At 44.6% G+C, this 20,285-nt stretch overlaps 1 protein-coding gene across 3 annotated transcripts in view; it reads right to left on the reverse strand.

The window, feature by feature from the left end:
- FSTL4 (follistatin like 4) overlaps window positions 1-17,999 on the reverse strand; it is a 210,072-nt gene extending 192,073 nt beyond the window's left edge. For 2 of the 3 annotated variants that reach the window (XM_085073532.1, XM_085073530.1), the window contains exons 1-3: window positions 17,957-17,999; window positions 13,306-13,441; window positions 2,716-2,749 (exon numbers count right to left, since the gene is read on the reverse strand). In XM_085073532.1, coding sequence (XP_084929658.1) covers window positions 2,716-2,749; window positions 13,306-13,434 — 163 coding nt within the window. In that variant the 5' untranslated portion in view covers window positions 13,435-13,441; window positions 17,957-17,999. Of the gene's footprint in view, window positions 1-2,715; window positions 2,750-13,305; window positions 13,442-17,772; window positions 17,892-17,956 lie in introns of those variants that run through there. The other variant, XM_085073531.1, reaches the window with a different exon arrangement.
- Window positions 18,000-20,285: the final 2,286 nt, after the last annotated feature.

Consider the following 20,285-nt stretch of genomic DNA (forward strand, 5'->3'; position numbering starts at 1 on the left):
AGAGGTGGCTGCCAGCTGCAGTCAGGGAAGCATCTCCCCTTCATACCACAGCAATTAAAAGATCATGTAATTACTGTTGATCTCATGCCATAGAAGTCAAAGGAAAACCATTCATTGACTGTAATGGGCTCTGGAGCAGGTTCAAAATTTCTCCAGCATATGTAATCCTGACACTGTGGAAACCAAGAGCCTCCCAGTGTAACTACACTCATCCACAGCTAAGAAAGGAAAAAAAGTGTTTTCACACTCAACAACAATCAAGGCTTTGTTCCCTTTGAAAGAAAAGTGCTTTAAATCTAAAGGACTCAAACCTTTTGTCCAAAAATAAAGAAAAATTCTGAAAAGTGTAAACCAGGATTGCCCCTCCTTTCACCAAAAGCTCTTTTTTTAATCACCTCAGATCATCCCTGAGCCTGGGATAATAAAAGCAGACACAGAGTAAGTCTGCTGAGCTCTCACCTTTGTGGGTGTTTCTGTGAGACATTTTTTAGTTTTTCAGCTTTTCAAGAGAAAGCCAAAACTTCCACCAAGGGAACAGAACAAGGATAAGCCTGCACCCCCCAATCTTTTCCAATCATCTCATTTCCTCTAGTAAAAACCATAATCCACAAGAATTACCATTTTAAGGGGAAAAAAGGCCTGAATCTTAAAGTCACCTCATACCATATCACAAAATTTATAACAAATCCTTTTGTGTGCATAATAAACATCCTGACCCGCCTGTTATTTTTTTCCCTGGCACCGAATGGTATCTGCTCTGCACACATTTTAATACTGAAGAGGTTTCTGAAGGAGCCTTTAGCTGAATTCTTTTATAGGTACTATTGAGGAATAACTCCAGAGAGGAAGATACTTAATCATTGCTGAAAATCCCCAGGTAGCTCTGCAAATCCACAGGCTTTTGTGATCAAGAGGTATTTACCATGTTTGTTAGCATTTTCTTGAGTTCTGAGGAGTTTGCAGTTCTTTAGACAGATTTGATAATTCACATACTGCTTTGCTGGGCATAAGCCAAATTTATCTACACACCTGAACTCCCTCAATTACCATCCCCTTCACTCTGGCCATGGATCTAAGAAGCTTCTGACAGAAAAGTTCACTATATTGAATTCACTTCCAAAAAAATTATGGTTTGGCCCTTCTAAATGAAAGTCAAGTTCTACCCATCCTCTGAAAGCAATGAGAAATCAGCCTCACTTAGCCTGGAAATTTGGTGTCTTGAGGCACTGATCTCAAATTCCAGTTATTGGTCCTAAGTTACATTCTCTAAGCACCCACATGATTTATAAACTCAATCCTGATTTCAAAAATTGCTATCTTTAAACTCTCATATGTGTTGGTTACTTTCACTGGGAAGGAAGCTTTGGAAATAGAACTCATATCTGAGACAGGAGCAGAGGTACTTCCACAAGACTGGAGTGAGTCTCTGTGCCTGTAATGAACTGCACCACAAACTACAGCCAGAGCATGACTGAAATGCACTCACATCCACAATGTGCTCCTCTGCATCTCAAAGCAGCCTTGCCCCACCCAAAAGCCCTCAGTCTGAAATTGAGGGAAGTACAACAAAACTGAAGAGGGGCAGAAGTGTGATCAACCACACACAAGCACTGGACATCTAAACTGAACAGATTTCACCTTTAGCAATAGCTGTATTCTTTAATTAAACCAAGCCTCTCTGCTGCCTCAGCCTTACAGAAGAAAAGAAGCACAAAAACACGACCACAAAAACAAACAAAAAAGATTATTTGTCCAAATGTCAAGTTACCCTTGGACCTGACCTTCTTTGCTTATGCAGTAAAACATTGTTAGTTACAATCTCTTCCCAACATAGGGGATGCCTGAGGCAATCCAAGGAGCTGCTGGAAGGGAAGAGGAAATGCATTAATCCAGGAAACAGGAGAGTTCCACCTGCTTCACACTGTACCAAGACAGATGAAGAAAGCAACTGTCTGATCTGGAAAACATCTGCTGAACAAAATCCAAATTAATGAAAACCAGAATGAGCTCCTCCATGGTCGATTCTTCCCCAGCTGCCCAGAGCCATCCAAGAGCCCCTCCTGGCAGCAGAGCTCCCAGGAGCTGAGCTGGGAACATTGAGGCACCTTTGGGTGGATCTGTGGTGGTTGGGAAATGCTCCATGGAAAGCCTCATCTGCACCTTTTTCTCCCTGAAACACTCCAAGGTCAGAGATTATCACAGAATCACAGAATGGTTTGGATTGGAAACGACTTCAAAGTTCATCCAGTTCCAATCCCTCTGCCGTGGGCAGGGACACCTTCCACTATCCCAGGTTGCTCTAAGCTCCATCCAACCCGGCCTTGGGCACTCCCAGGGATCCAGGGGCAGCCACAGCTTCTCTGGGCACCCTGTGCCAGGGCTCCACTGCCCCCACAGGGAAGAATTTCTTCCTAATATTTAATCTAAATTTTCCTCCTTCAGCTTAAAGCCATTTACGTGCCCCAGAGCACCCAAACCTTGATGTGCAGACCCAACACCATCATGCAATTCTGTGCTAAAAGAGCAGCTTTTCATTGAAAAAAAATTAAATCTACAATTTGCAACACTAAGAACTGTCAGACAAGTGCCAGGCATAGACTTGGAAATCCCACAGCAGCACAACCTTTCAAGTGTGTGAACTCATGCTTGTTTAAAAAAGTTACTGCAAGAATACTCAACAACAACACACACAGTGAAAAAAACTGATTTTCCTACCTTTTCTTCTTGTAACTTCAAACCTTCTGGAGTCCTATAATGAAAAAGAGAATTTTTTGTGGCGTTTTTTATTAAAATACAGAATTGTTCAATGGCAGGATGAACAAACCCCCCTAAAAACATTAGTCACTGACCCAGGGAAGCATCTATGAAGTTCAATGCAATAACTGAGGAGTAATTGCAAGTATACTTTGTTTGTCCACAGATATTTAATGGATAAATATAAGACCTAAAATGATTCATCACTGTGTGAAAAATTACAGTGTAAAACACAACATTTGTCTTGAAAATGGATTTTTTTCCTCTATTGATGTTAAAAGGGAGCAGTTAGGAGGGGGTTATTATTACTACACTATAGATTTGGGGTTGAGGAGGGAGGAGCCATTACAGATACTTTTAGCAGAAACTTGTTCAAATATCTGAATAATTTCAAGGCCACTGGACCACACATGCTTAGAGCTGAAGGCTCACTTCAATCCATGCACACCTACGTAATTTGCCATATTTTTTGCAAATCATCACAACCATCTCTAATATAGAAACTTGCTGTAAAATGACATTGTCTCAAAAGGCATTGCATTCCCAGACAACACTATCTGCTTACACTAATGGTGAGACTTCAGAGGAATGACTGTTTAATTCCACACAGTAACATTGTTTATGGGTTAATTACAAATATGTCCAAAGTTCCATCATTTGAGTTACTTCTTGCAGCCAGTATTAGAAATAGTGGAACCATGAAGGACTGTTAAGAGACCATCTGGAGCACCTCTGTTGTGGTGAGAAGCTGAGAGAGTTGGGCTTGTTGAGCCTGGAGAAGAGAAGGCTCTGGGCACCACACACTGCAGTGCTGTAATTACCCATTTACTGCCCACAGAAATGCTCCTTTCTGCCTCCTGCCCTCTCCCAGGATGTCCCAGTGCAGGACAGAGCCACAGCTGAAGTCTTCTCCTGCCCAGGAGCCATCTCACATCCCCCACACCCTGTCCCAAACACGGTGACACTTTATTCTGCCCTTTGTCACCACTTGCGCAAGCAGCAGATGCTGCTCCTCTTTCCTTCACAGGACCACAAGCTGCCTCCCCCAAAAACAAAGCTTTCACCAAACTCCAGGAGGATCAGAATAGCAGAAATGGTCTCCTTGGCACCCTCCAAGTCAGCTGAGGGGGATAAACAAGAAAATGGGTATTTGCTTATAAAAATACTGTCATTATTCCCTGTAGGATGCTACCTCAGTGATCTTGAGCAATATATAAAACGGCATTCAGGATTAGTACAGACTTCAAAGCATTTATCCTCTTTAGGCAGCAGAGCTCCGAGCTGTGCAGGCAGTTATACTCCAGGGACCTCTCAGAGCTTTTCAAAATATTAGTTTGAGAGGTGGGGCACAGGATTAAAAAACTCAGCTCCAGCTGCTATCATTAGGCCTGTGTACATGCAATATATGCAAAAGGGAAGAATACTTTTAAAGTTCCCCAGAGTCCCTCACTTTTACAAGCTGTTTGAATTCTCTGCAGTTCAAAAGCCTGGAAACACTAAAACTAATTACAACTATTATATTGATCAAAAGGAAATAGGCTATCAAGGCTCTATTAAAAAAACATCCAAGTGTCAGCTCACTTTTATTAAATGCCCTCCTGTTATTTCCATGTCTGCACAGACATTGCAAAAGACAAAGGATGCTCTTCAAAGTTTCCCTTCTTTTACTCTGTTCCCCTTATAATTGTAAGCTGATGAATATAAACTATCCCAAAAAACAGATGCAGGATTCAGAGGAAAAGCTTGTTAGAGCTGCAGCAGGAGAACATGAGGCCAAGCCATCACTTCTCATTCCTGAGAAAACAGCAGCACTTGGTGTGTCCCCCAAAACGTCCCTTCCATGGAGAAAACTCCAGTGACACTGAGAATGCTCATGATTTCAGGAGGGTACATTAAAAAAATGGGAAAATACCTGGGACTCACAGCAGGGCTTAAAGAACATCACAAAAAGGTATCAGCTGCAGGTAGAGACTTCCCTTGAAGTAGAAGATACTGATCTCAGGTTTAAAAAAAAAAAAACCACAGAGGTTTCAGAGGTTTTAATAGTGTCACCAGTGGAGAAACAAACTATTTTGACAAAAATGACACTAAAGTTCTTGAATGCATTGCCTGAGGAATACTTTTCTGCAGAAGCCATAAAGCAGATGGTTATAAATGAGACTTATTTCATGGGCACCATTTAATGACTGCAAATTCCTTTAACTAAAAATCTAATTTTATCAGAGCATAAATCATCTGCTTTGAAGGGAAAAATTTGTTTTGGATTTTCCATTCCCTCTAAAAGGCTTCTTCATGTACTGCTTTAAATAGCATTTCATTAGTGCAATACAACAGTTTTATTTGTCAAGGTTCACTTTTAGCACCTATTTCCTACTATTTAATGCTAGTCAATTGAGTACAGAATGAAAGGTCCTTCTGTTCTGTATGTGAAGTGCCTAATCATTATGTGGAAGTCAACGTGGTATGTTTCAGGATTGCCTTTCACCAGACACTGCAGCTAAAGAAAACCTGCATCTCCAAAAGACCAAGCACCCCAGTGTCATCAAGTATGATTAATAATTCTACCTGGATTAGGAGAGATGAAAATCAAAAGCAAATAGAGTTCAGTACCTGCTGTCACACTGCTTCACTCCCCTGTAGCTGCTGTGTGTTGTACCAACACCTGCGTGAACCTGCAGCAATTTAACAACTGTTTTGCACAAAGCCCTTTTCTGCTCTTACAAAGGGAATGCCAGTCTCTCAGAAGTCAGCATCTAGCTGTCCTGCCAAGGCATAATAGCTGGTTTGTGTTATACCTCCTGATTAATGATGAACCATGGGCCCACGGATGAGCAGAGCACTGGTGATAAATCAGATTTCATTCAGAACAAACATGGAGCATTGGGAACTTCATCATGCAGACTTAAAATACAACAACACGGGGGGAATACACGACATAAAACAGTGCTTGGTAGCCAATGTGCCACAAACAAGTTTACTGACAGTCATTAGCAATGGATGCAAGCAGCAAAACCACTTTCAGGCTGTTCTCTATAGAATCACAGAATGGTTTGGGTTGGGAGGAACAATAAAGCTCATCTCATTTCAACCCCCCTGCCACAGGCAGCAACACCTTCCACTAGACCTTCCACTGGCTCCAAGTCCCATCCAACCTGGCCTTGAACAATTCCAGGGAGCAATTCAGTATTTAGAGATTTGTACATGGCTGTGCCTTTCCCATCCCTGTTTGTTACTGGCCTCTGATCCCACAGGAATGATGCTGAGCATGGACCACCAGGACAGACACCAAACAGGGACCAACTGCCCTCAAGCATAGCAATCCATAGGATAACCTTCCAATGGGCTCAGTCTCTCGCCCTTTAATACTGATTGAGATTTAGTCAAAAGGCACCCCTTTTTATAACCAAAATTTAGTATAGGGGACTTAGCCAAAAAACCCCAAAAACAAAAAAAAGGACAAGCAAACAACAAAAAAAACCCCAAACCCCACAGCCAGCAGCAAAAAAGCAATTAATGCAGCAGATGAAGAGATGCAGAAGAACAGGTAACACTCCAGATCCACCAATTCCCTGCACTGCTGGCCTTAGGAGACCCTTTGTGGGAGACACAGCAGTGCAAGCAGATAAATCAAACCCAGTTCCTGCAGCTGCACTCATGCTGGGTCTCGCAATAAATCAGATGTTACCTCTGCACACTCCAGGTCTCCAGGGATCTGCTCTCAGGATCAGCCTAACTGCTGAACAATTTCTAAATATACAGTCCTAACTCATTGAGCAAATTAATAAAGAAGTGGCTGTTCCTATTAATAGATTACCATGCCATGGACTTTTTTCCTCCCTTCAGAGCCTTCTCCTCCTTATCTCCAGAGAGGGGTCAAGCAAAGAAGGCAGATTTAGATTAGATACTAGGAATAAATTCCTCCTTGCAAGGCTGCTGAGGCCCTGGCACAGGCTGCCCAGGGAAGCTGTGGCTGCCCCTGGATCCCTGGAAGTGTCCAAGGCCACGCTGGATGAAGCTTGGAGCAACCTGGGATGGTGTAAGGTGTCCCTGCACATGGCAGGGGGTTGGAATTAAATGAGTTTTATGGTCCCTTCCAACCCAAACCGTTCTATGAAATGACACCCAGTCTAGGGCTGGTGAGACACTCCTGGGCACTGGAGCATCAGCAGTTTATGACTAATACATGGCTTAGTTTGACAATCAGGATTTTCTGTTTACAACCATGAATACAGAATATTTAAAAAAAACCATGCTAATCAGACAGAGAACATCCTCTTTTATTTTTGATCAGGCATAAGAAAAACAAAATAGATCACATGCTATTGTTTGGAGAAAGCTTGCTATTGGTAATGACACTGGCAATTTAGATTTGTCCTGTCTCATATAAACACTGAGAGAAACTCTGATGTCTCACATCACACAGCATCATCTGCTCATCCATACGGTAGCTAATTGAGATAATTGCTGCATCTCTGATTTTACTCACTGCTATTTCTGGACTCCAGATGAGAAACCCAGGTATAGATCCCTAAATCTCCACATTGTCACGGGGAAGCTCATGGGATGGCTGTATTTAGAAACCCCAAATTTGCGGATGTACCCACACTAATCTAAAAGAATGAGAATCCCCTTGGTTGGTACTTCAAGTAAAAGTACTTCAAGTAAAACTGTCTTCCTTTAAAAACTAATGCTACAAGCCTTTGTTTCAAAGGGAGAATATGCTACATTTGGGGGGAAAAAAAAAAATCACTCAACATTTAGTCTTTTAAGGCTCAGTGGCTTCTGAACATAGTATCAGAAAGTATAACCCTCTGCCACATCATAGCCAAGTTAAGATTGCTTTGATTCCTTTTTTATTTGCAACATGATTTACTCTGGTCCTACTCTCTTCTTCAGAATCATACCAGCATTTCCCCATCTCAGTATGATTTTTCACAGTTGCTCAACTGTGACATGAGAAAATCTGACTGAAATTTGATTCCTGCAGTCAGTTTGTTCCACAGCTCAGCACAGAGTCAGGTGCCACGAGCCCAGGTCCCTCTGCTCGCCAGGGACAGCACCCAAGCACCCCAAATTAGCATCCAATTAACATCCAATGCACCACTAAGAGCTCCCATGCAGCAGCCAGGGTTCCCTTGGCTGGAAGTTTCAGCCCCCAGCAAACTGGGCAGGGCAGGATCATCACTCACTGCATCCTGCCAGAAGAAAACATAAAGGAAGCAGGATTTTAGTTCTGTAAAGGACTGCAAACAAGCACGTTTCATCTTCATATTGTGCTTCAGGAGCATCTTGACAATCCCAGACACTCACTACTGAGCCATAACCATTTATGTAAACCAGAATTATTCTAATTTTCTGCTGTTATTCAAGTATACAGTACCTGCCATGTTCCAACATTCATATTTTCAAGTACTTCAAGCATGAGATCATCCCATAAGATACAGAATTTATTAAGACCTCTGAGTACACAAAAGAAAGTGAGGGGAGGGTGGTTTGGGGATGCAGAGGAAGGACCTCAACATGCATAATACAAATATTATCAAAACATTCCACAGCACAGTGAACTACAGATGCTCTGGTAAGCAGCACTCAGAGCAAAAGCTTCTCATCTCCACAGGGATAATTTACCTGTTAAGATTTAGGATGCTCTACAAAAAAGCAATTACTGCTTGTTAGAGATACCACATAAATGCAGGTAACAAGGAGTGAATTATCACTACACACCAAAGTGATGCAAAAATAAAGCCTTGGCTCCCTGTACCTTCATTAATGCTTGAAACATAAGCAGGCTGTAGCCCAGTATAGATTTAAATTCAAATCTGATCCTTTCCTTCCTTTCTCCAAACTAAAAAGCCAGATGAACACTCACATGGTACAGAATACATTACTCGTATTAACAATTAAAATAAATACCAGGATATTAGATCTTCAACTGCACATAAAATTGATACACTGTGCCTGTTTTATTCCAAGCTCATCCTCTGAAATTGTGTCTCTATTTGAATTAGAAGCAAAAAGCTTTTATCAAAAGCCTTTGCAATTTTTTACCTTGCTTCCAAAAACAATCCTTTCCTAGTCTGTCAGATTAGGAAATATGATTTTGGTGGGGGAAGGAGCTGAAAATCATCACTATGAGTCCCTTGCTGCTCAGAATAACCTACTGTGGTCTTCAGATGTACCAGGAAGTGATGCAACATTTAAGAATCTGAATATAACTAGGAATTTCAGCACTAATTGATACTCTTAGACAAGCACAGTTGAGGCTGTGAGTGGACTCCAGAGAAATGCCTTATTCTGGGCTGGAGGGCACTGAAGAGCTGGTCTGATCCAGCCATTTGCAGCACATTTATTCTTGGAAATTTTAAGCAGTTCAGGTGCCATATAATCTCAGAACCACAGAATGGTTTGAATTCAGTGGGACCTTAATAATCATTCAATTCCAACCCTCTGTCATGGGCAGGAACACCTTCTGCTATTCCAGGTTACTCACAGCCCCATCCAAGCTGGCCTTGAACCCTTCCAGGGATGAGAGTCTGCACTCTACTTCAAGTAATAATTAATGAACAAAAACAATGGATAGCCAACAGAGCCAATACCTGCCAAATGCCAGCAGGGAGAACATTATGGTGCCCTGAAAAATGAGCACCTGGAGCATCACCTGTGAGCTCTGTGCAGAGGAGCTTCCCAGGGACACAGCTCTGCTCCTTGCAGGAGCAGGGGGGGCTGTGCATGATCTCCTGGGGCTTCTGAAATAGGAGGATGGGCGGCAAAAAAAGCACAGCATGAAAGCCAAATTAAAGCAATTAAGTATTTTTAGAAAACTACAGAGCAGTTACGGTTTTGTAGCTCTGAGCAGACCACAGGACGCCTGCCAGCCTTTGCTATCACTGCTCAGGAGCTTGGCGATATCCAAATACTCAACGAAACAACTGTCCATGTACCACAACACAGGATTATTCTCCACTTTCACACTATCAAGCTAGGACAATATTATTCAAGCTACCCACCAGCAGTGCCCCAGAAAACATAACACAGAATTTAAATTTCCAAAAGGCTGCTCTGTGATGACTTGTGTTAGAGGAGCTCTGTGCCTGGAAGGGCTGATGAAGACCTGCAGCACTGCTCTGCTCATTGTAGGCTAAGAAAAGGAGGTGCAAAACCTGCTTGGCTTCAGCACACCCAGGAAATCAGCCTCTCACAGAGAGAGCAGGGAATGGGAGAAGGGAAGCTGGCTGTCAAATTTCAATATTTAATAAGATGCTTTGCAAAATACCCCAGGAGGCTGAAAAATCTGCCTGAGCTACTAGTGTGGATTACCATGTAGAGATTGACTGGACTTCTGGCTTTCCATCAGAACCTCCTGGCCCAGCTCTCCTTCACCCCCCAAACTCCAGGGTTATTTCAGATCCAGATTGTCTGACCCTTTTCTGCTCATACTGCAAACTCTCTTCACTAGAGTGATTCAGAGAGCTACATTGTTTGAGAATTCCTTTCCAGAAGGAAGAGGTGACCCCAGATGACATCACCTGGTGTTTCGTGGGCCACTCAAAGCCATTCTGAACCAGAGCTGCCCATGAATTGTAGTCACCTCTGAAACATCCAGTTTGAACACACAACCAGACTTGCTGAAGGCAGAGGCAAAAACAACACACCAGAGCAGTGAGCTTTATAGATTTGGTATTTTGGCAGGTATTCTACTCAATAGGATTTAGTCCCTGATGGTTCAGCCCTGAGAAGCATCCAAGTCCACATGCAATGCCCAGAAGCTTCAAGAGCTTTCCAGCAACCCCTGGAACCAGCCTATGAGAAGTTTCACAGTGTAGAAGTGACAGCAGTATTCTCCAAAATTAATACAAATCAGGCAAGTTGCAGCTTTCCAGTCAGATACTAATGCTGTCCTTTTTTTAATCAGGTTCTCTATTTTAGCTCATTCATTGAAATTGGAATTTCATACTGCATGCACATATTTATTAACTATTCTAATCAGGACTAAAAATGTGCCAGAAAACAAATCTCTTCTCAGGTACATCCCATAAACTTGAGGGGTGAAAAGCTGTGCATCAAGAAAAACACACACCACTGTTTTGTTAGAGAGTTAATTTCTGATCAAAAGGACTTGTAGACTTATTTTTCTTTATAAATTCAAAGCACAATTGCAATAATTCTACCACATACCATGAAGAAATCGATTTAGCAATCTGAACATAAATTAAGCAATGTTTTTGATTCAGTAAACTTGTCCCTATGTAGATCAGAACAAGTATTAGTGAAGGCCAGTGACCCATACCCATGTATTTCCTTTGATGAGGTTCACAGGCATTTTCCATCAGAGCACACTTCAAAATTACTTGACCTGTAAATTAACACTTTACTCATTTTTAAAGCATTTTTTGCTGAATTGCTAGGAGCATTTCTAGTTGAGATTCAATATTTTCTAAATGCGTATTAATGCATTCGTGTTAATCGAACCATAAAATTTGGAACCTAACAAACTTCTCACGGATAAGGAGCTCCAAACTGAACAAAGCCCAAAATCTTTAGAAAAGGATTTCAGGTGGTTTTTATTATTAAAAAGGTATTATGGCTACGCTATTTTCTGCAAGAGAAAGTGACTGCTGTTTACTCTCAAAAGGTGCTTATCTCAGTTCCACTGACCTACCTGAAAGCTATGCTCAGGGCTTTCAGATTAATTTTGGTGTTTTGTGCCACACTGTATAAACACTGTTTCTTGGGGAAAGAAGTTTTCTGTATGAATTTTTTTCAAAAATCTGAATCAGAACTTACATTTCTTTAATCAATTTTAACCGCATTCTTTGTACATTCATAATTTTAATATTCACACTCGTTAAACTCTGTGCAAACCTGAGCAAATACATTTTTAGCTGAGATCCTTCCACTGCAAGCAAGATCAAGTAATTGGTACAATAATGTTATGGTCTTTAGAGAAAGATCAAATGAATTAATGTCTTTCAAGTAATATAATATTCTATGATTTATGTTAAAGTAAATTGAGTAACGAATTTAATTCCTCAGAGTAACTTTCTTAAAAAAATCAAAACTAATGTGCACTAGTGAAGAATGAGACTTTTTTTAACTGCACAAGCATGCAAAATATTTAATAATTTTTAATAAAAAAGCAAAAGTGATCAGAGATTCTGAAAGAGGAGGTTTAACACAGTGCCAGTGTACTACCTGAGCCTACACAGCAGCAAAATAACAGTGGAGGTGTGGGAGGAACTGTTTCTCTTCACTTTTACAGAACAGAGGTTGGGTACCTCAAGGACAAAGTACACCTGAAACAGACCTCAGAACTGCAGAACATTCAACACCACTGAAATGACTTTTGAGCCCTGCTAAGCAACAAAAAGCACCATTTTAATTAGCTTAAACTATAAAGCCATTAACTGGGTATTTGTAGATAGGATGTGACTGGGAGAAATGGGACTCTCCAACTAGAACCAAATCCTGAGGCTTAAATAGATCCAATTGCAACATGAATCCATCAAGGGCTTATCATTAGCCTGGCACTGACTGATGTGTCTGCCAGTACAGAAGTGATCCAGGCAATGGCAGCTAAAAAAATAGCCAAGTGTCCTTTCCCTGTCCTCCTGCACCATCTCCCACTCTCAGACGTCTGAGCAACCATTTAGCAAACATACAACAATCAGGAACTCATTAAATAACTAAAAGTGTTTCAGCAGTCATTCATCATTTACTGCTCAGCAAAGCCACAGTTCTAGGGTTTTGTGGATTTATTCACATCTCAGCCTCAGACACATGAACATCTGAGTCTACATCTGTGCCACAAGCAGTGCTGAGCTCTGGTTCAGAAATTCAGAAATCCAGCATCCCAGCCTGCTCTGACACAGCTGAGACAGGGACTGCTCCATCCACACCCTTGTGACAACAGCCAACATGGTCACTCCCAGCACTGGAAACAGGCTCAGCTGCCTCTCCACTCCCAGAGCCCAGGACTGAGCACTGAGGAGGCAATGCTGTCTGGGGCAGTCCCAGAGCCCCACTGAGACAGAGATTGGGGTGGATGGGCATCACCCCTCACTACAGGCACTGCTCCCTGCTCCCTCTTCTGTTACTCTGTGCTTCAGAGAGGTTTCACATCAGTAATTCTGGAGGAAAACACTTTGGACAGTAACTTTGCTGATTCTCTCAGTACCACCTGTGGCTCAGTTTACCTCAAAAGAGCTTTTTTTAGGTTTCACCTAAAAGTCCACTGACCCAGGTGAAGAGCCAGGACAAAGTTTGCTTGATAAATTTAGATTCATTGGTGTCAGCAGCCCCCAGCACACTGTGAAGTCTCTGGGGCAAAGACAGCATCTCCATAACAGCCACATGCCCAATTTCCCTTCCAGATGATGTCAGTATATCCAAGAAGTGTAAGAGCTTCTGCTTCACTGTTTTCAACTGACCTCCTCAGCAGGTGTTTAACACAAACATACATGGATACACACTTGTTTTCTGTCTGCAGTATGAACAGAGCCCCTGAACAGAAACCCAAGAGCTGTAGCTGCAGCAGCAGCTGGTGTACAGTACCTCTTGATGCAACCTCCCTGCATCTGAGTAGAGCCTTCTGCCCCGGTCCACGTCCATCCATCCCCTGGAGACCAGCGGGAAAACCCCCAGCAACACAAGAGAGCACCAAAAGCTCCTTGATGTCATCATTTCAAGTCTGTTGAAAAGAAAAAGAGGACAGCTTTGGAACAATCATCTTATGGCAAAGCCCAGCTCAGGTTCAGTAACACAGAAGCTTCAGCTGACAGCATCCATCCACACTTGGTCAGTGCCTATGGAGCTCTGCAGTCTCCAGTGTATTGGCAATGAATTCCCACATAATAGCAGTTCTACCCCCAAACTACCCTTCTCAGGAGATGCTGCTCCCACACAGCAACTGCAGAACCAGAGTTCTGGGGTTTCTGTAGCTACCATAAGCAAACCACATCAAAAGCAAAGCACAGGATGGTGGTACTGCAGAAGCCAAAGGTGAAGTTTATCCCTTCTCCAGAGGCCCAGCAGCACAGGGTCACTCACAGGCAGGGACTCACACCTGTACCCTCAGCAGATCTTCAGTAAAACACCACACACCCACATTTGCTTCTCTGACCACTGGAGGCTCCCAGCAACATGACAGAAAATATTGTTATTCCCCTCTGACTCAGAAGGTGACGTTGCCTTGAGCAGACACAGCCACTGCCATCCTTGGCTACGATCAGGTGTGCAGGGCCAGCCAGGGCTGATGGCTGACACCAGCACACAGGGACAGTCACTTGTCCTCCAGAGGAGGACACCTGCCCAGATGGTCACCAAAGACACGACACAAACCCTGTGCTGAAGAGGGCTGACATGTTTCTCCAACCACAATGGAGGTGAGTCCTACCTGGGGCTGTGATTTCTGCACTCATACTCCTCTGTCCCAAGCAGAGACCTTTCTGATCCCTCCCATACTCACCCAACACAAGAACAGCACCATCTCCCTGGCAACAGCCCACCACAGCCCCACCTCAGCTGTGGGGAACTGGAGGGATTTCTACTACATCTACATCCACTCTGAGCAGTGGTTCTTGTCTTGTGCTGTTTTTTACTGAATTTGGAAAGAACACCAGTGCAGTTACTCAAAGGGGTGTCAGATGGAACTCATGTTTCACACATCACAGACCTGTGTTGCTGTCCTGGAAGCTAAGCCAGGAGCTGTGCTTCCTCTGAACTTACAAGAACACAAGATTGCGTCATTACTTTCTACAGTTAAAATACTAAAAGAATATTCAGGCCTGGAACCATTTCAGAGACGGCTGAGGAAGGCTAAAACAGACTCGTTAACAAGGTATAATGACCCTTAATGAAGTGATGGCATTTCTGTAGGATGAGGGACAGGCTGCTGCCTGGGTAGAGCCATACACATCAACAAGGAGGGTTACCTGCTAATGGCAAAATCCAGCCAAGCTGAATTAACTCACCATGACATGCCTTGTCTTGACAGGACTCATTTTACAGTGTTTTCATGCCATGTATTTGCTGCAGGATATATCCAAGCCTTGGTGCATCACTTCTAATTCTGGGGCCATGACCATTCACACCAGCAGTGACAGTCTCAGCTGTTTTGTTTGCACAAACACACCCCATCACTACATTGAGCACAGCACAGCATCCACAGAGCTCAGACAATGCCTTTTCTAGGCACTAATGTAAACACTCTGAATGGAGAGCATTCTGGATGAAATCAAAATTTATTAGGCTTTCTAAATTCCAATTATGAACCTCAGATATAATGTTACTGGGGCTACAAATAAATGTTTAATAAACCGAAGTCACTATATCAATAAGAGACAAGTACATTGTTACTTTATGAATTGCTCTTGCACAGCAACACTGCTTCTCACAGGGTTTTGGTTTTATTTTCTTTTATAGAGATATTTTGTATGCTCAGTTGATGCCACCACAGCAAATACAACGTCGCAGTTCTAGAGACCTCTGACTCATATCCTGCTTGAAATTACAGTCCTGGAGCAAAACAGGGAACTCACTAGTTTAATGTATATTTAGTAAACAACTGACAGAAAACAAGAAGGTGTTTGGATTAGGATCTGTAACGCTGATGAAACTGAAAGGGCAGACTCTACCTAATAGAAACACTGGTTGTTTTATAAATAGAATTTCTAGAACATCTTTCTCTAGACAGTTTAGAAATCACTTATTTTTATTGCATGCTGACTGACAGTACACTAATTGCTCTCAGTCACAGTAAGAGGAGGACACATTAATATACATAATATATCTTAATAGCCTCAACCAAGCAACAAATATGTACCATAAATATCAAGTGAGAGCTTACTCTGGAGTCACACAGCATTTCCATGTCACTTGGCATCCCAAACCATAGCTCAGCACCGCCTTACCCTGAGCTAAAGGGAAGGCTCCTTGCAGAACCCAGTCTGCAGCTACACCACATAATACAGACACCAAATTGCAGGTTAAAGTTCCCTGAAGTCAATGCAAAACCTCAAATTGATTGAATAGATCCAGACCACCCTTGTAAGCTCAGACAAGTTTTACTATCCATTTCCTTTCCTCACCTGAGGGAGGGACAGATTTGCTGGATTAGAGCTTGTATGGATATTGCTGCCCAGATAAATCTAAGCTTGCACATGGAAATATCTGCATAAAACAACCAGTTGTACTCAAAACAAAGAATAAATATTGGCCCTTAGGATAAAGAATACACTATACAAAGCCAAAAAGTTTACCTGAAGGTTGTGGTTTCCTCCTCTGAGCTAGAATAGCCTCAGAGCTTTCCTTGCAGCTGGTGCTGCTCTAGCAAGAAACACTCCACAAGTACAGCAGCACCAGGCTAGGCACTGCTATCTGAAGCAGCTCAAACACGATGGCAGCAGCAAAACACTCATCCCGAGGCCAGATGGGTCTGGGCAGGCACCAACACACAGGGGGAGCCTCAAATTTAAAGCAAATGGGCGCAGTGTCTCCAGTGGAAGAGGAAGAACAGCAAGCAGATGCAAGCCAAAGGCAAGCACAGGTTCTAGGGGACAGGTTTTGGAGCTACTCAAGCAAAAAGGGTCACCTTGAGAAAGGACAGGGACTAAGCATCTTGGCCATTTGAGTGGAGAACAGCACAAACTATTTAAAGCATTTATTTGACATGCAACAGCCAGATCCTGCAGTGATCCCACAACTTTTTCCTCCACAATGCAAAAGCATTAAGAATTCAAGGATGGTGACTGCAATGAGATTAAAGAATTTGCCAAAAGCAGTTATTTGTTTTATTTTCAGGGCTACTTAAATTGCAGCTTATTTGAGAAATTACTGGTTTGCAATAGCTTTCAATAATTTCCAACATGCTTCACATCAGAAAGAAAGAGGTTGAACTTAATTACGTGAAGTTCTGACTGTTGCTATAGCAAAAAGAAGCATTTGGACATAACTGCTACCTCTATACAAACTGGCTCTATTAAAACCAGATAAGAATCTGGTCCCTAGTTCCTGCCATCACCTTCCAAATTGCTCCAGCCTTATCTAAACAGCACTTTTGTTGCCGGCAAAATATTTTTGACATCCGTAATTTCTTGTTAAGTGCTACAAAAATAAGCTACAAAATTAAGTGGAAAAGCCATTCTTTTGGCAAGATATAATGAAGACAAATAATGATTTCAGTCAGCTGTCTGCAGTTAAATACTGAAAGTTTGGGTTTAAGAACCCACTGTAAGAGTAAACATATTTGGCATTAAGAACTCACTGGAATCAGCTTTGATGTTAAAGTACAGACTGGACTTCTGATTTGAGCAAAAACTACTTAAAAATATTTCATTTGATTACGAAATTCTCCAAGACACTTCAACGCTCCCAGGAAAAATCTGAGGAGCATCAATCCACCAGGGATGCACGACTACCACGAAGCTCCTGAACCTCGCAGGGGTTTCGCCTCGGTTTTCAGGGCTGCCCGCACGGCACCTGGACACGTTTCAAACACCGCTTTGCTCCGAGGTGACACTCGGAGAAGTCCCGGTCCATCCCTTCCGTGACCCTCCGCCGGGCAGCGAGCGGCCAGCAGCGCCGGGAAGCCGAGTGTCGCCAGCGTTTCAGAGCATGGGGAAGCCAGCTGGGGATGCCATCGCCATCCCAGGCGGTGCCCGGGGGTCTCGGTGGGTTCGGCCCGGGGGTCTCGGTTCTGTCCCTGCGCGGACCCCGACGGGCGCTCCGCCGCTCGGCCCACGGCGCCACCCCGCGGCCATGCCGGGAACCGCCGGCCCCACGCGCGACCGCGGCGGGACTCGGAGCCGGACACGAACCTGCACCCGAGCCCGCCGACAGCGGCCCCGCAGCGCGGGCACTGCGCGATCACCACCCCCGCGCTACAGGCACGCAGCCGCGTCCGCCCCATCCCACCCCACGGGCGGCATCTCCACGGTGCGAGACGCGAGGTGAGGATGAGGAGGTGCCCCGCTCGCAGCCCGTCCCGGCTCGCCAGCTCCCGGCTCCGCGGCGGGCGCACACCTGTTACCCTCCCGGCCCGCGGGCGCGCAGTGAGCGCTCGGGCGGCAGCGGTACCGAGAGGCTGCCCGGCTCCGGAGCGCCCGCGGAGCGCACGGCGGAGCGAAGCGGCGCGGATGCCTCGGGCGGGCGGGGATGGGGACGCGGCTCTGCCCGGGCACGGCGGGACCCTGGCGGCGGCACTCACCTGGGGAGGAGCGGAGCGGGGCCGGCCGGGCGGAGCGCGGCGGGGCTGGTGCGGGCAGTGCGCGGCGCGGGCCGGGCCGCCCCTATTTCTGCTCTCCGGGCCGGAGCCGCCTGACGTCAGCGCCGCATTTGCATATTCCGCCCAATCCCGGCACCTGTGCGGGCGGCGGGAACGCCCCCGGGGTGGGGGGACAGCGGGGACACCCCCTCGGGACACTGCGGGGCGGGGGGACAGCGACCGCGTTGGAGCGTCCCCGGCAGGTGCCGGCAGCACCGGGCCGTCGGGGGTCAGGAGCGCGGGGGGATCGGGTGTACCGCGGGGTACCGCGGCTGCTGAGCCCCTCCTTCCGAGCGCCCCGGCAGCCCCGTGCTCGGCAGAGCTGCTGCGGGCACTGCGTGTCCCGGGCTGGCTGGAGCTGGGCGACACGGGACTGCTGCCCCTCGCCATGTGGCCGTCAAGCGGGGGGGACATGGTGGGACAACGGATTGTGTCCGGTGGGACTCCGTGACCTGCCACCGCACGGCACTGGGCTGTTCTGGAGGTGTGCCTCTGTGCTTCTATTCCCGCGCACCCGTGTTTATAAAGAGAAGCAAACGTTGATATTTATTCATTCATTCTCCTCTTCCTCTGGTTTCAAAAAAGGAAAAAAAAAAAAAAAAAGAGAGAGAAAGATCAATATAAAAATTTCTTATGTACTTTTTAACAGGGATGTTTTGCAGGAGGAGGAGGCGTGGCAGGACCACAGAACCAGAGGATGTGGGGTATTGGTTCCAAAGGCTGTGAGGAGGTTTAGGCAAAGGCGATGGAGCATCCAGAGTTAACAAGAGAGGAGCAGTCGAAAAGACCTGAGAAAACATGTCAATTTCTGTGTTTCTTCCTATGAAGAATCTTACAACTGGGTCCTGCAGAATTAAATAGAATTTGCTATTGGCTTCAGCATGGAAAGGACAGGACCCCCAAGTTCTAATGGTTAAAGAGACATGGGCTACTCTGGGAAACTGGGTGTAAGTCCGGGAGAAAATGTGCTTAGTAAAAATCATTCCACAAAGTTAGGCATGAGGTTGCAGAAGAGGCTCTTTCAAGACAAAACTTGGGGGATTTTTTGTTTTTTTCCTATATTCTTTCAGGAAATACCAAGTGATCAGACTGGCTGGTTTTCCAGAACCTTTGCTTCTGGCCTGTTAAATCCAATACCACTGAAATATTTCCAGTGTTTGCAAATAAATGGAGCTTGTTCTACCCAAAACATGCCCAAGGGCTTGCAGGGATTTGGTGTTTCTTGGTTTCCTTCTTTAGGAAGATCTGAAATTGCTGATTTAATGTTTGGATTTTAAAAAGAAATCACAAATGTAGTAAAAAAAAAGGAGTATCCACTGTGAATTGTGCCTGGGCAACAAAATGGAGATCTTTGCAGAGTGTCCTGGAAGAAGTGTGCATTTCATAGGTGCCCTATGGGTTTAAGAGATCTGACATTTTAAAAAATAACACTGAAATCTAATCAGCAACAAACATGATATCTCCAGTGAGATCTTTTTCTCTTTCCTGAGAGAAAAAAAAAATTGGAAATGCTATCAGTGGAGACAACTCTTCCCCATTTCCTGAAGGGAAGGAAGAAAAGTCTCTCCACTTACCAACATCATTTATTCTATGAAAATATGTCTGTGCTGTCAATTTGAAGTATTTACTAATCTCTCTGTATCTCTTCAAGTCGGACATAAATACAAGATGCATTAGTAGACATCTGAAGTATCTGCACAGCCCCTGTTTATTTATATCCACACATGCTGGAGGATACAGAGTTTCTGCCCCACCAACAGCTTGCCTGGGTGATATTTGCCACCTCACTTTTGTAGCAGGAGGAATATTTTGCTCCTTTTACATCATCTGATGCAGTTTTCAATGCACAGGCAGGAGCTGCTGTGTTTCTCCAAGAGCCTGGCAGCCAAGGCAGGTGGGAGAGTGTGGTGTGGGCAGTGCCATGAGCCTGCTGTGACCTCCCTATGCCGCCAGCTGTGTGTCCCCAGCGAGGGGCTGGGGGATCCTGCATGGAGCTCTTGGGGTTCACCCACCTCCTATGCTGGTCCTGCTGCTTCCCCACCTTCTCCTGAACCTCTGAATGAGCACCCTGAGCATCTCAATGGCTAAATAAGGAGTATATTTACCCTGCACAGTGGGTGTGTTGAACAGCTTGGCCCATGTAAGGTCTGCTCTTCCAGCAGCTCTCAGGGTGTCCATGTTCCCAAGCCAGGTACCTCAGGAGGTACAGATTTCCCTTTCCCACCATTGACACAAATAGGTACCAAGAGGCATTTTTAGTGCCTTCTCTCGC

This window comes from Lichenostomus cassidix, chromosome 13 (assembly GCF_008360975.1).
Source record: "Lichenostomus cassidix isolate B80296 chromosome 13, HeHo_3.0, whole genome shotgun sequence".
Taxonomy (NCBI): domain Eukaryota; kingdom Metazoa; phylum Chordata; class Aves; order Passeriformes; family Meliphagidae; genus Lichenostomus; species Lichenostomus cassidix.